At 37.0% G+C, this 14,297-nt stretch overlaps 2 protein-coding genes across 2 annotated transcripts; both read right to left on the minus strand.

Annotated features, from left to right (window-relative positions):
* Positions 1 to 422: 422 nt before the first annotated feature.
* LOC122434027 (trace amine-associated receptor 4) lies at positions 423 to 3,093 on the minus strand. The gene has a single exon (XM_043457161.1). The coding sequence runs from the start codon at positions 1,549 to 1,551 to the stop codon at positions 508 to 510; it is 1,044 nt and encodes a 347-aa protein (XP_043313096.1). The 5' UTR covers positions 1,552 to 3,093; the 3' UTR covers positions 423 to 507.
* Positions 3,094 to 9,270: 6,177 nt separating this feature from the next.
* Positions 9,271 to 10,335, minus strand: LOC122434028 (trace amine-associated receptor 3). Its single transcript, XM_043457162.1, has one exon. It carries the CDS (start codon positions 10,307 to 10,309, stop codon positions 9,278 to 9,280), a length of 1,032 nt encoding a protein of 343 aa, XP_043313097.1. The 5' UTR covers positions 10,310 to 10,335; the 3' UTR covers positions 9,271 to 9,277.
* Between the last annotated feature and the right edge of the window lie 3,962 nt (positions 10,336 to 14,297).

Genomic DNA, 14,297 nt, shown 5'->3' on the forward strand with positions numbered 1-14,297 from the left:
TCCCCATCTGACATGCCAAAGGTGTGAAAAGCTAAATCTCTCATTTTGGAAATTTGGGAATCAACAAGTCTTGGGAGAGAGTTTCTTTTTACCGGAGGTATCTCCCCCAGAACCCCAGAAATTGACCACTTTGGGAACTCTGGTATAACCAGAGGCTAGATCTATTGATTCCACCTAGGTGTCTATTACACCAGCTGGTGGCTCAGATGGTAAAGAATCGACTTGCAATGCAGGGTTTGATTCCTGGGTCAGGAAGATCTCCTGGAGAAGGGAATGGCAACCCACTCCAGTATCCTTGCCTGGAGAATTCCATGGACAGAGGAGCCTGGTGGGCTATAATCTATGGTGTCACAAGGAGTCTGACACAACTGGGTGACTAATACACAGGTGTCTATTACACCAACTGGAAGAATAACCTTGTCTAGTCAATCCACTCCTTCACCTCTAGAGGGAAAGAGCATCCAGTTTCCTTAGCAGGAAAGAATTGTAGAGAATGGAGAGCATTCCCTAAGCACATGCAGGAAATATGTTTAGGCTGGAAGAGTCAGGGTGGAAGATTGTTCCTGAGACAATTGTCCTCAATGCTTTGCGAAACCAAGGATAAAACATACCATATATAATGGGATTGAAAGTGGAATTAAAATAGCCCAACCAGAGAAAGACATTGTACAAATCTTCAGGCGTTGTAAAATTAATGAAAGGGTCTGTGATTGTCAAGACAAAAAAGGGCAGCCAACACAACACAAATACTCCCATGATGATGCTCAAAGTCTTGGTGGCCTTGCTTTCTGTTTTGGTTGATGCCTTCATTTTGCTTTCTGACCCGATGTGTTTCATCATAGAACCTGTGCCAATTTGCTTAGCGTGCTTCCTGGCTACTGTGAAAATATGTATGTAAATTCCCACCATTACTGTCCCAGGGAGAAAGAAGGCTATAAAGGAGGCCAGCACCCCCCAGAGCTTGTTGAATATCAGCACACATAAACCTGTACAGTCAATGGCTGCCACAAAGTCTTCTGCACCAATTATGTTTAATTCTGAGAATACCAGGCCGAAAGCAAAAAAGATGGGAATGGACCAACTGATGAGTAGAAAGACTCCTACGAGAGAGACGGTAATTTTGGTGACATAATGTAAAGGGTCACAGACAGCATAGTAGCGGTCCACTGAGATGAAGCAGAGGTGGAAGATGGAGGTGGTACAGAGCATGATGTCACAGCAGCTGTGGACTTTGCAGAAGAGATCTCCAAAGTACCAGCAGGACTCAATGGACCGGATCATACTAAAGGGCATGACCACACAGCTCAGCAAGAAGTCAGTGGTGGCCATGGAGAGGATCAGGAAGTTGGTGGGGGAGTGGAGCTGCTTGAAGTGGGCAATGGAAATGATCACAACCAGGTTGCCCAGCATGGTCATTACTATGGCACCGATCATGACCACATACATGGCACAGGCACTCAGCCCAGACCTCATGTTTCTAGGGCATGAATTGTTCACCAGAGCAAAGCAGAATTGTACTTCTGAAGGGTTCCAAAGGTCCAGTGAATTCATTGTCTTTGTCTTATGGGTACTATGAGTCTTTTGCAGAAATACTGTGTTTTTCTCTTTCCTGTGAAAGAAAAACAATAAAAATAGTGCAGCTTTTCAGAGAGGCCCAACTAACTGCACTTCCGATCCTGGAATAAGCTCCCTACTGACCGTGAGTGATGCTTCATAACTTTAATGTGCATATGAATCAGTTAGAAATCTTTTCAAAACACAGATTCTAGTTCTGGGGTGGGGACTAAGAATCTGCTTTTCTTATCAGCTCTTGGGAAATGCCAGTGCTATTAATCAAAAGACCATCCCTTGATTAGAAAGGAACTAAATACAACTAAATGAATATTGTCACCCAACATCTAAATAACCCAGGTAAATGCATGTTCTGATTGTACCAATATGTTCTTACTCAGGATTCTGAAAACATGGGCAGATCAGGAATTTTCCCTATCCCACTTTTATTAATCAATTTGATTTACTGGATAATTCCCCTCAAGAATTACCAGGACCTTGGGAACTATTCCTTAATGCTGAGTTTAAACAAGAATTGTGATCTAAAGATTGTGCATCTTCTTTTTTTAAAATTTCTGTTGTGAGTATTTGCAAATGTTTTGCATCTTGCCATTAATACATGCTATTCAATTAAGAAAATATTTTTCTCTTCAGTGCAGTCAATTTAGATTTCAGAGTTTAGAACTATATACATAACTAAAAATACTCTAAATCCTACAAGATTATACAGGAATTGCCTCAAAAGAGGGGTCGGAAATATCTCAAATGATAGATTGTGAAATTCTCTGGGTTGTCTCCTTCCATTTGGCAGCCACATTCATTCATAAGCTCACATTCAAATTGACGTCATCTTGTCCACAGATTTTAAGTCTCGCATTGGTAATGAATTTGACAGATAGGGTGCTCATTTATTTTATATGTAATTTACGCTGTTGTACTTAAAATGTGAAAATAATGGGACTGACTCATCTGGAGTATGACAAGGGTTTGACTTGTTTTTCCTTGTTTGACTTGCGCTAGGACTGGATGTGTAACTCTGATGACAAATGACAAGCATTCATGAGATCTAAGGCCAAGTTGGAGAATGGAGCTTAGCCTGAGAATAGATTAACATTCACTGGTCCATTGGGAAAATGAACCCACAGCAAGTCCTTGCCAGGTTTACTTGGAAAAGATGCTAGTGAGAATACATGTAACTTTGAAAATAATATTTACATTTACAATACTTGCTACCATAGCTTAACAAATTTTTCCAATGTGCATTATTTGAAACCTTAACATTATGGCACATTTTATTTGCTCTGGGTATACTGAATTAATTTCTTAGACTAGTATTTTTTTTAAGATATATTTTAACTAAACTGTTACAATATTATGCAACTGAGTTGAACTTGAGAAACCAAAATGTAGAGAGTAAAATATGAGAGACAAAGATTTATTCAACTGTTTTTTAAACTGCAGAGTATCCAGCACTAATTATTTGATTACTTATCATTTTGGTTCCTAAACTCTGATACTGAATATAATAAAATCTTAAATGTCTAATCATCTTCTTTAATAAATGAACTTTTAAAAAATTATTTTTATCCTTTTTACTCTTGTGAATTAAAGTTTTTTCTTTAATTATTTTAAAAATTATCTTGAAAGATATCTAACAATTACTGCAAAATAACTTATACATTTGTCACTAATGGGCTTCCCTACAGGTAAAGGATGGCAACCCATTCTAGTATTCTTGCCTGGAAAATTCCGTGAACAAAGGATTGATATAGTTTAACCTCATAGGTTTGTAAAGTGAATTTTGTTCCTTTTATTTTGGAAGACAAGTTATGAAACAGCTGCTAGAAATTAATAGTATTATTTCATGTTTCTGATGAATGGTTGTGTATATTAGAGAAATATTTCAACATTTATCATATAAAAGGATAGAATAAGACACATTTATTTTCAAAGGTAATACATGGAAGATTTGTTAAGGTAATATCAAAGATAATTAAACCTTCATCTTAAGTTCTGAGTTAAAAGTTGCAAAATGAGTAAGCAAATGCAAGTATAACTACTACTAGTCTACTGCTTTGTTAAAAAATAAAATAGTCCAAAAAAAAAAAGGAAATTATTAAGCGCATGGGATTTTGTTTAAAAACTAAACAAAGTAAAGATTCCTTTTCATTGAAGATATACCTCCAGAAAAGAATTTTTTAATAACAGTAATTTTTAACAATGTAAAGTTAAATCCTCTATGGCATCTGACTTCTATCATAGGACATTGTTGTTACACCTATTTTTTTTTTTTATTACTGACATTTCAAAAAAGGATCAAATTAATGACAACACTGCAAAGAATGGCCTAAGGAAAGTATAGAACATTGTTAATTTTACCAGGAGGTAAAAAGAAATATTTACTAGCAGTTCTGGAGAGAAGCAAAAACTATATTACTTTTTAGTTCAAATTTCTTTCTTTCAGGGAAAAAATTACCGAATGGATAAACAGACTCAAGGACACTGAAATAATAATTTTGAAAAATGTAAAAGTTCCTCAGAATTTTAAGGAAAATATGAAAAAGAAATTATATAATAATTTCCCTCAAGTATTAAATATTTAAAATTCTATTAATATATATGTATCTTCCTCAAATAAGAAGGAAAATATCCAGCAAACTCAATAATATATTGCAAATGAAATGGAAGAAATAAAGAGAGAACTTATATTTGCTTTATCAGGAATGATTTTTCTCCTGTTACTGGTTATGAGGCTTAAACACTCCACCTCTGAGACTGTTTTTCTGAAAACAATGATTTTATCTTGTTTTGCTCTATCTCACTCAAACAATAATTTCCTAGGTAAGAGAGATTACTTGTGAATTAGATGCAAGAAATGACTGCTGTGGGTCTTTAGAATGGCCTCTTTAGAATTCCAGTGATTTTTAAAAATGATCCAAATTTATTTTTATAGATCTTATGCTTTGTAGAATTTATTGATTAATATTTTAAGTTTGGTTCTTTGAACTTGAAATAAATAAACACATACATACATACACATATCTGATCTTTTCTCTCTCTTAGGATACTCCTCTTTTGCTTATAAGAATTTGTTTGGCTAAGTGATTTATTTGTTGTGCGAAGCTGTCTTACCATGCAAATGAGCCTTATGCTTCACCACTCTCTTCCTTACTGATTTTCCCCCAGAAAAGACCCTTAGGCCTGAGATATTGGTAGGCTCCTGGCAGTCTGTGTTGTCATCAGTATTTATACACAAAATATGCCTCCTGTGGCTGCGTTACCCGGATTCTGCTTTTAACAGGAGTGTTCTTTAACAACTTCGGCGTGTTGTCAGCAGAAATGCTATACTGAGTCACCAGAGAATTGGCTGGCTCTGGGAGAATAAAAGTTTTGTGCTATCATCTCCATGACTCCGAAGGGGCACCAAGAACTAGCCTCACACAGGGCAAAAGTGGAGAAGATTGAAAGGGGGAGGGGAAAGGTGGGAAGGAGGAAGGAAGGAAGGAGTTAAAAATCCAACAAATGTTCACTCTACTTATTACCAAATGCTACATGTTTTCAAATGGTGAGTTTTTTAATTCCTGTGAAAATTTGACCAAGTTATATATCTTTTCCTTTTGCTGCCATGTACAGATCAGTGATACTCATTCACCCTGCAGTGCTTTGTCTATAATTTTCTGAGCCCAAACAAAAGGCAATAAGAACCATGCTTCAAACCAACCAAGTGGAAAGGGGAAACTTCCATCATCATGTGGGTATTTTCATACTCACTGGGAGAAGGTGTATCCATTAGTGCACCATAATTCCAATGGTACACTAAGCTTCAGGGAGTTTATGATGGCAATTTTATTACCCATCAAACCACAGAATTGTTATATTTCAAATACTCAATGCTTAGAGGGTATTAAAGCTTATTTATAAAAAATAGAATCAAATTATCTATGTTTAAATTAATTGATCAAAATTAACTTTTACAGCCTCTAAGGATTTTCATCATAAAATGAATAGGAATGATCGGAAAATACTGTTTTTCTTTACATGTTCATCTGGGTTTACAAAACTTCTCTTTAGAAATTTCTTCCCAGGTACATGACGCAAATCAATCACATAGTATTAATATAGTTTGTGCTCAGTTTAAAAGTAATCTTTGTACATTTGTCATTTTCAGTATTTGTAATGTTTAAAGGAATTTAGCATTTACTACAATAGCTTTATGATTCCCACTTAAAAATATGTCATTAAATCATTGATCTAGCTATGATTTTTAAGTTGAGAGCTGGAAGCCAAGTTTGCTAGGTTTACTAAAGTTATTATAATTGTTAAGAGTTTTAAATTTACCATATTTGTAAGTCATAAAATTTGCAAGAGTTAGGTACTGGGGAATGTTTCATGTATATTCGAGAATTAAATTTTCAAAAAGTGACCTTGAAATTTTAATTTGATAAAAGTAAATAAAATATTGAAGGAATTCAATTACCTAAGTCTCTAACTGCTTCTTAAAAGATGTTGTTAAAATTTACTAAGTGTAGAATAACTTATATTCTAAGTTAAATAAAGTTCAATAGAAATTATAAGTTAAATAAATTTTAAAAGAAGAGCTAATTTCTTCAATATTGTTTTCTAATTGAAATATTAATTCTAAAAGCCAAAATTATCTTAAATAGTCTTTTTTATACACAAAAGGACACCAGAAGTCTCAAGATGACAACTGATCTTCAAAAGAAAATAAGTTTGCCAAGTGGAGGAGGGTGAATCGCCCCCAGGGAGGGCCAACGCAGGGGGAATGACTTATTAGGGGGCCAGGGATTCCTTTAGAGGAGGGTAGACTTCAGAAGAGTGACTAAGTGTAGTTTCTACACAGAGAGTTAATTTTTGTAGAAACACAAAGAAAGGCCCAGTCAGGCTTATACAGACCTGATGTCTTTGAGGAGAATTTCAAAATTTTATTTCAGAACAATGAAAAGCTACATTTGTTCTTGGTTCAGCAGGAAACAGATGGTGCAATCAGCCTGTATGATTGAGGAGAGTTTAATTAAAAAAACAGAAACAAAAAAACAAAGAAAGAAACTATTTACAAAGACGTGGGCAGTGCTTAAGGAAACCAGGCAGAAAATTCTAGCACCCAGGGACAGCAATAGCAGGAAAATCCTATGGACAGAGGAGCCTCGTGGGCTATAGTCCATCAGGTCGCAAAGAGGCAGACATGATGAGCATGGGAGCATTACCTTGGCTGGGCCCAAACTGATAGAAGATGAGGATGGTTCCAGGAGTACTAGAGGATGGCTCTATGGAAAAGGAGTCTGAATGGCCTTTCCTGAAGGACTCAGCCAGCCCCAGGGTAACTGGGCAGGGAGGTGGCCTGTGTTAAGCACCCTGATTGCCCCTCCTTCCATCCTCACATCTCCTGCAGGTGTTTCTGTTGGTAAAATGCCATCCATCAGACACTCCAGGGCAAGAGACCTTGTAAATCCTAATCCGAATCTGTGCTTTCTACACAGAGTTCGTGGAGAAGGCTTGGACAAACAGAAGGGATTTAGCTTGGAAACCATGTAAGATATTTAAGAGGAAAGTGTCAACTTGGGATAATTGTGCAGAGTAGATTGCAAAGCTGTGAAATGGGAGGCAAGAACACTAGCTAACATGGTGGGAGAAGAGGCGTGTGCTGAGGATCAATTCTAAGTAAATATTCTTATCCCTTACTGAGTATGCAACATCTACCTCAGTGAATGTAGACAATTTTCCTGTAGCCTCTTGGCTATATTTGCTCAGTCATGTCCGACTCTTTGAGACCCTGTGGACTGTAGCCCACCGGGCTCTCTGTCCATGGGATTCTCCAGGCAAGAAGACTGGAGTGGGTTGCCATTTCCTTCTCCAGTATATTTCATACAGCCAGCTAAGTCCATTCTAATAGATTGTCCCATTTATATTTAGATAGATTTATATGTTCTGTCTAATAATCACATGCTAATGTTCCACATACTAAAGCTGGCCATCCCTACACTGCTCCCTTCCCACTTTGAAAATTCCTAATCCTGCTTCCGTGAGAAGCACATGGGCATAAACATACAGACACAGACACACACACACACAGACACACAAACAGAGGACAAAGACTCTCCTTTGATCAAATTTTAATCAAGCTCCTATGATTCCTCTGCTTGCCTAAGCCAAACTTGGACTTCCCTCTTTGCCGTGGTAGACTCTAGATTGAGCAAGAATCCTGCTAGGTCAGTTTATCAAAAATCCCCCACTCTTGGTATCTGACTAGCCTCACTATCTTATCACTCTGCCCTGCGTTCAGCAAGAATTCTGATGAGTCAGCCTAGCAAGAATGCTCCTTGATATTTCCTCTTAATAATTTTCCATCCACTACTCACAACCCAGTCCCATGGGAGCAAATCCCCACTGCACCTTGTTAGAGTTAAATTCTCTCTATTTTACTATAAAAACCCTATTGTAGAAGCTGTCCTTGAATAAAGTTTGCCTTACAGTCTTTAACAAATGTCATGAATAATTTTTTTTTCCTCTAACACACAAAGCATGAAGTTTTTAAGAGTAAATAAATTGTTCAGAAATAGAGAAACATGAGAATTTTAAAAGTTGAAGGAAGCCAAACAGAGCAGACCCATCACTGGATGTGAAGTGTATGTACTCCTGAAGGGGTGTAAGTCTATTTTAATGTCCTCATCTGTGAAGGGAGTGGCACAATAGGATCATGTTCATGGTCACGTGAGACTCTCAGGAAGAAGGATCCTGGCCTTGCCCTCACAACCTAATATGGCTTTTCCTGGACAAAGCTTAAAATGTTCACCTTAAGACCAGCAGTCAGATTGGGTTAATAAATGCTCTTTGGTAAACATAAAAACATTCACTGGCTACCAATTATACATTTATTATGCACATTTGCTTTTCTACCAAGAAGTTGTTGTTCAGCTGCTAAGTTGTGTCCAACTCTTTGCGACCCCACGGACAGCAGCACACCAGGCTCCTCTGTCCTCCACTATCTCCCAGAGTTTGCTCAAATTCATGTCCATTGTGTCGTTGATGCTATCTAACCATCTCATCCTCTGCCAACCCTTCTCCTCCTGCCCCCTCAATCTTTCCCAGCATCAGGGTCTTTTCTAATGAGTGCAATGAGTCAGCTCTTCCCCTAAGGCAGCCAAAGTATGGGAGCTTCAGTTTCAGCACAAGTCCTTCTGATGAATATTCAGGATTGATTTCTTTCAGGATGGACTGGTTGGATCTCCTTGCAGTCCAAGGGACTCTCAAGAGTCTTCTCTAACACCACAGTTCAAAAATATCAACTCTTCAGCATTCAGCTTTCTTTATGATTCAACTCTCACATCCATACATGATTACTGGAAAAACCATAGCTTTGACTATACGGATTTTTGTCACCAAAGTGATGTCTCTGCTTTTTAATACGCTATCTAGGTTTGTCATAGCTTTCCTTCAAAGAGCAAATGTCTTAATTTCATGGTGCATGTAACAAGTACAGGGAATAAAAACTGTAATGAATGAAGTAGTCCTTACTGAATATTATGCTTTAAGACACAAGTTGAACCTATATATTTGAATTATATTATTAAATTATTCTTGGATCTAGAATTATTGAAATTTAATAAAATAATATTTGCAGTGACCTGGGGATGTAATGTACATGCTTCAGGTCGAAATAATAATCATCTCACTTTCAATACTCTGTTCACTTGTAATGGCCTTTTTCTTAATGTGCTTCAGGAAACAGATTTGCACTTTCTGAATGGGAGCTAAATATTTTTCCCGACACTATGTATTTAAGAGCTTTCCGAAACCATGGATAAAAGAAGCCATGAATGAGAGGATTGCAAGTGGAATTGAAGTACCCAAGCCACACTAAAAGATCAAGTACTATCATGGGAGTGGAGTAGCCTAGATATGGGTCAATCAAAACAGCAAGAAAACAAGGCAACCAGCAAGCTAGAAACACTCCCATTACTATGCCCAGGGTCTTGGCTGCTTTTCGATCCTTTTTCTTGGATAAGTTTTTTCTCACTTCCCTCTTTGTGTTTTCAGGCATGTTGTCCATAACTCTAGCATGCCGTTTGGAAACAATAAAGATTTTGCCATAAATACCAACCATAATGGAGCCAGGAGTAAAAAAACATGTAGTGAATAATATCGTCCCCCAAAATTTGTTGAAAGCAAGGGCACAGAAATTGAAGCAAGCAACGAGAATCTCATAGTTCTGCATACCAGAAACATTGGCCTTGGATAGAACTAAACCAAAAGAAAAAAGAGCAGGGGCTGACCAGCAGAAAGCCAGCAGCCACTTTATCATGGAGATGGTCATTGTGGTTGTGTAGTGTAGAGGGTAACACACAGCATAAAATCTGTCAATAGCAATGGAGCAGAGGTGGAAAATGGAGGCCAGACTTAGCATCATGTCAAAGCTTGTGTGGAATTTACAAAAGCCATCCCCAAAATACCAGCAGCTCTCTACTGATCGCACCATGCTATACGGCATGATGACCAAACCCAGCAGAAAGTCTGTGGTTGCCATGGAGAGGATCAGAAAGTTTGTGGGAGAGTGAAGCTGCTTGAAATGAGATATGGAAATGATTATGACCAAGTTTCCAAAGATAGTGATGAACATGGCTCCGATCATAATTGAGTACATTATTACTCGAATATGAAAATGGCGGTTGGTGGGAGGACAGGACTTATTTCCAAATTTTGGACAACTGGATAAATCTTCAGGAATATGAGTTAGATCCATGGTGCTTTATCTCTTTAAGCTCCTTTTTTGGAAGGTAAGTCAACGTTTCTTCTCCTCTTAAAACGATTCCAGGAAATTTCAGCCCTGAAAGTACAATGAAGTCACCTGTCATTAATTCAATTATAATATATTTAAATATTTAAAATTACATCAGTGGTGCTTACTTTCTGAGTTGTTTGCTGCTCGCTCTTTCCTGTTCTAGTCCATTTTCTTCTATTTCATCCTTCTCTTTATTCATTCAAGGTGGGCTTATCTATTGGCTGTTTTATTCCCCATAATATATCGGAAGCTTTTTAAAGATTTACTCCACTTACACGAGACATCTAAAATAGTCAGATTCGTGAAGTAGATAATACAGCAGTGGTTACTGGGAGAATTGGGTGGTGGTTGTTCAATGTGTTTAAAGTTTCAGTTATGCTAGATGATTAAGGTCTAGAAGTCTGCAAGCCATAATGCCTATAATTAATAAGATGAAATTGTGCACTTGAAAATTCATTAAGATGGTGTATCTCATGGTAAGTGTACCACAAAGAAACAAGCAAATCAGAGAAACACAAGAAAACCTTGGGACATGTTGGATATGCCCAGTACCTTGATTGTGGTGATGGTGTCACAGGTATTTGCGTATGTTCAAACTCATCAAATTCTGTAGTTCTCAGCATATTAATTATACTGCAGTGAAGCTGTTTTTTTAGAAAAAAGGGTCAACTTTCACCTTAAACAGTCACTTCCCTGGAAACTCCTTTGAATTGCAATATAAAAATACTTAATCCACAAAAGCTAAGTGAAATCACAATGTTTTTGCTTCTGCATTCTTTCAGTAATTTGAAATCTTTTGTAAAAAGTCTACAGATGTTTCAAGAGTTGTAAGTGGCATGTGGTTACTGAAATGCACAGAAGACCAGGCACCTCCTATGGGTTAAACCATAGCTTCTATAGTCTGCTCCCTTCCTCTCCTCTGCTGTCTTCTACTCTTCATTTCCCTTCCTTGTCTTCCTTGAGTCTTCTTTCTTATCTGAGATTCTAACTGGTGCAGCCGTGTCACATCTTGCATCACCGACTGACTCAGTACAGTCACAGATTTCCCACTCACAGACTTTGGCCAATCAAATCTCACATGACTCATATTGATCATAGGCATGCCTTTCTCTCATTCTACTGAAGGCAAAGAACTAGTCTGTCTTGTTTTCCCTGAAATCTCGGTACTTAGGTTAATGCTTGTAGCAGGCACTAGATGCATATTTATGAATAAGTATACACATAAATGTGAAATTATGGCTGTTTTAAAATACTTGCACTGTTCCAATAAAAGCAACTGTTTCAATACACTTATAACTTTGCTGGAAAGAATCAAATAATTTCAGGAGCTCAGTTCATGAAAGTATCTTTCTATATTAAATTGCTTCTGATACTGCTATAAAAGAATCACTCCCAGAGTAGCATTAGAGAGGCACACGTCAGAGATTTTCTCTAAACATATTTTACTGATCCTTTAGGCTAGTGAGATAAGACCTAAGGATTCTGAGTCCAGATATGGATATGAAGGTATTAGTAAAAGGAAAACAAACAAACAAACAAAAAATGCTGCAGGACTTTCAGCTAAGTGCCTTTGGGAGATGGTGGCAGGGGTGGCATAAGAACCCACTCAGTGCTCCATGACCCTGTTAGGATGGAGTGATATGTGTGCTCAGTCATATCCAACTCTTTGCAAACCTATGGACTGTAGCCCGCCAGGCTACTCTGTCCATGCAATTTTCCAGGCAAGAATACTGGAGTGAGTTGCCATTTCCTGCTCCAAGGGATCATCCCGACCTGGGGACTGAACTTACATCTCCTGTGTCTTCTGCATTGCTGGTGGATTCCTTACCCGCTAAGTCATCGGGGAAGCCAGGATGGGGTTATGCTGGCTTTAACGTCCCTTATGCATTGTTTGGTGCCTTACCTTTGCAGAGTTGGAAGTGTTCTTCTTGCTGACTCACATACTCTGAAAAATTAAAGAAAATACTATGTTGGAGACTTACAACTTACAACTACACTTACATACTTCTAAGTTCATGAACATGCAGGCAAAGTACACTATTGCCCAAATTTAGTTTTTCCTCCTTTTTATCTGCTGAAAAAAATCAGATGGATTAGCAAAGGAAAATAAACATTAGTGTTGTTAGTTCTTTAATATACTAATTCAAATTAAATGTTTTAATTTTTTATTTGTTTGATAAGGTTGATAAATAATGTGCTTTCTCTTTCTCCTTTAACTTTTGATTGTTCCATGCTTCCTGGCATCTAAGGCTGAAGTCTAAAATATTTCAGCTGTTAGAAAACTGCTTAAGAGAACTATATAAAGTTTCAAATCCACTTCTCAAAATGTAGACTTTTCTGAATGTCTCTGCTTATGTCTTTCAGTTAGGAGAAAGAGACTTTTTACTGAAAGTAGGACCAACTTAAAGACCTGGAACTAACACCAATAATAACTGTTTCATTTCTCTCTCCATTGGTCAGAAAGTATTGTCAATATACTAAAGTATAGTATCTATTTAAAAAAAAAAGATCTTAAACTCCAAGTCTCAAATATAAATTCTATTTTTTAAAGCTCCAAAATCATTCTAAATTATTCTAAATAAATAATTCACCTAAATAATAAATCATTCTAAATTAGCCTAAAAAGCAGATGCCATTCAAACAGCGGATTTCTGTTAATTTTTTAATTAAATAAAGATAAAAGTATGATTTTATGAGTAATTTCAAAATTTGAACTAGTATCTATAGTGCAACAGTGTAAATGTTATATGTAGTATAACAGGAAAGATAAGCAAAGGTTTGAAATTTATGAAAATCCATGATGTTGGATCTTTTCTGTAAGTTCTCTAATGTCTTACATAGACCATAATGAATATTTGAAGACTACAATAACAGAAACTGCTTGGAAACCATCCCAGGGATGACAATAAGTAGACTGCATTCAAATACTGTGCTGAAAAGTAAGATTAAGAGAAGAAAAAAAATTTTTTTCTGTGACTGATTTCTATGACAAATGATTAATTTATTCCAAATAAATGGAATCACAGTCTGTAAGCAAGCTTCATAAAACCATATGGCAGTTGGCAATGGGCAGAGACAACCCCTTGAAAACAGTCTTCTTAAAAACATCTGGGAGCAGGAAAAACATTTTAACTGATAGTAAATACGTACCAGAAACAGGCAGAGAGAACTCCATGTCAGAGAGCGGGGAGAGAAAGGAGAGTGAAAATTAAAACCATAGTAAATATCTTTCTCATAAATAGCCATAAACTACAGCATTATTGAAAAACAAACAGAAGAGAAAAATCTTTACTACAACTATCAAAGAAGTATGAGGTCCAAAGGAAATTGATCTAAATAAATGTTTTATCAAATATATGTGTACTTTTTTTGGTGGATACCTGAAAACGGTCTGGAAAAACATGCCTTGGCTAGAACATCAGAGCACTAGTTTGCCTGTGATAAATGATAAATCTTTTCAGCATCTGTTGGCATGGAAACCCCGGTTGTAATCCTTCCTCCCTTCAATCTACAATACCCCAGCAGCCTTTGGTCATGTAGTCTCTATGTTCCCTGCAAACACCTGTGGTTTGGGCAATCCCCTTTTCTCCAGCTGACCCTTCATCTCTTGAAAATCTCAAGGCTCAGCTCAAATATCATTTCCTTCTAGAAACCTTTTTTCACTCTCCCAGTTGGACTACTAGGATGACTAAAGGTCTTAGAGTTATGTTGTCTTCCTCGTTTTCCAGCTGACTTTGATTTCAAATGCCTTTTATTTCCTTTTCCTAGCACAACACTTAAAAAATATGCCTTATGCTAATTTACAATTCAAATTTTTGAGAAATTTACAGTTAATGAGATAAAATTAACCATCTAAGGCTGGCAACACTTAGTACAGAGCCGTGTTCATCTCAGGCAAGCAGGAATGGCTTGCTGAATTAAATGGAAAGAAATCAATTCCAACACATTA

This window comes from Cervus canadensis, chromosome 33, assembly GCF_019320065.1.
Source record: "Cervus canadensis isolate Bull #8, Minnesota chromosome 33, ASM1932006v1, whole genome shotgun sequence".
NCBI classification, from domain to species: domain Eukaryota; kingdom Metazoa; phylum Chordata; class Mammalia; order Artiodactyla; family Cervidae; genus Cervus; species Cervus canadensis.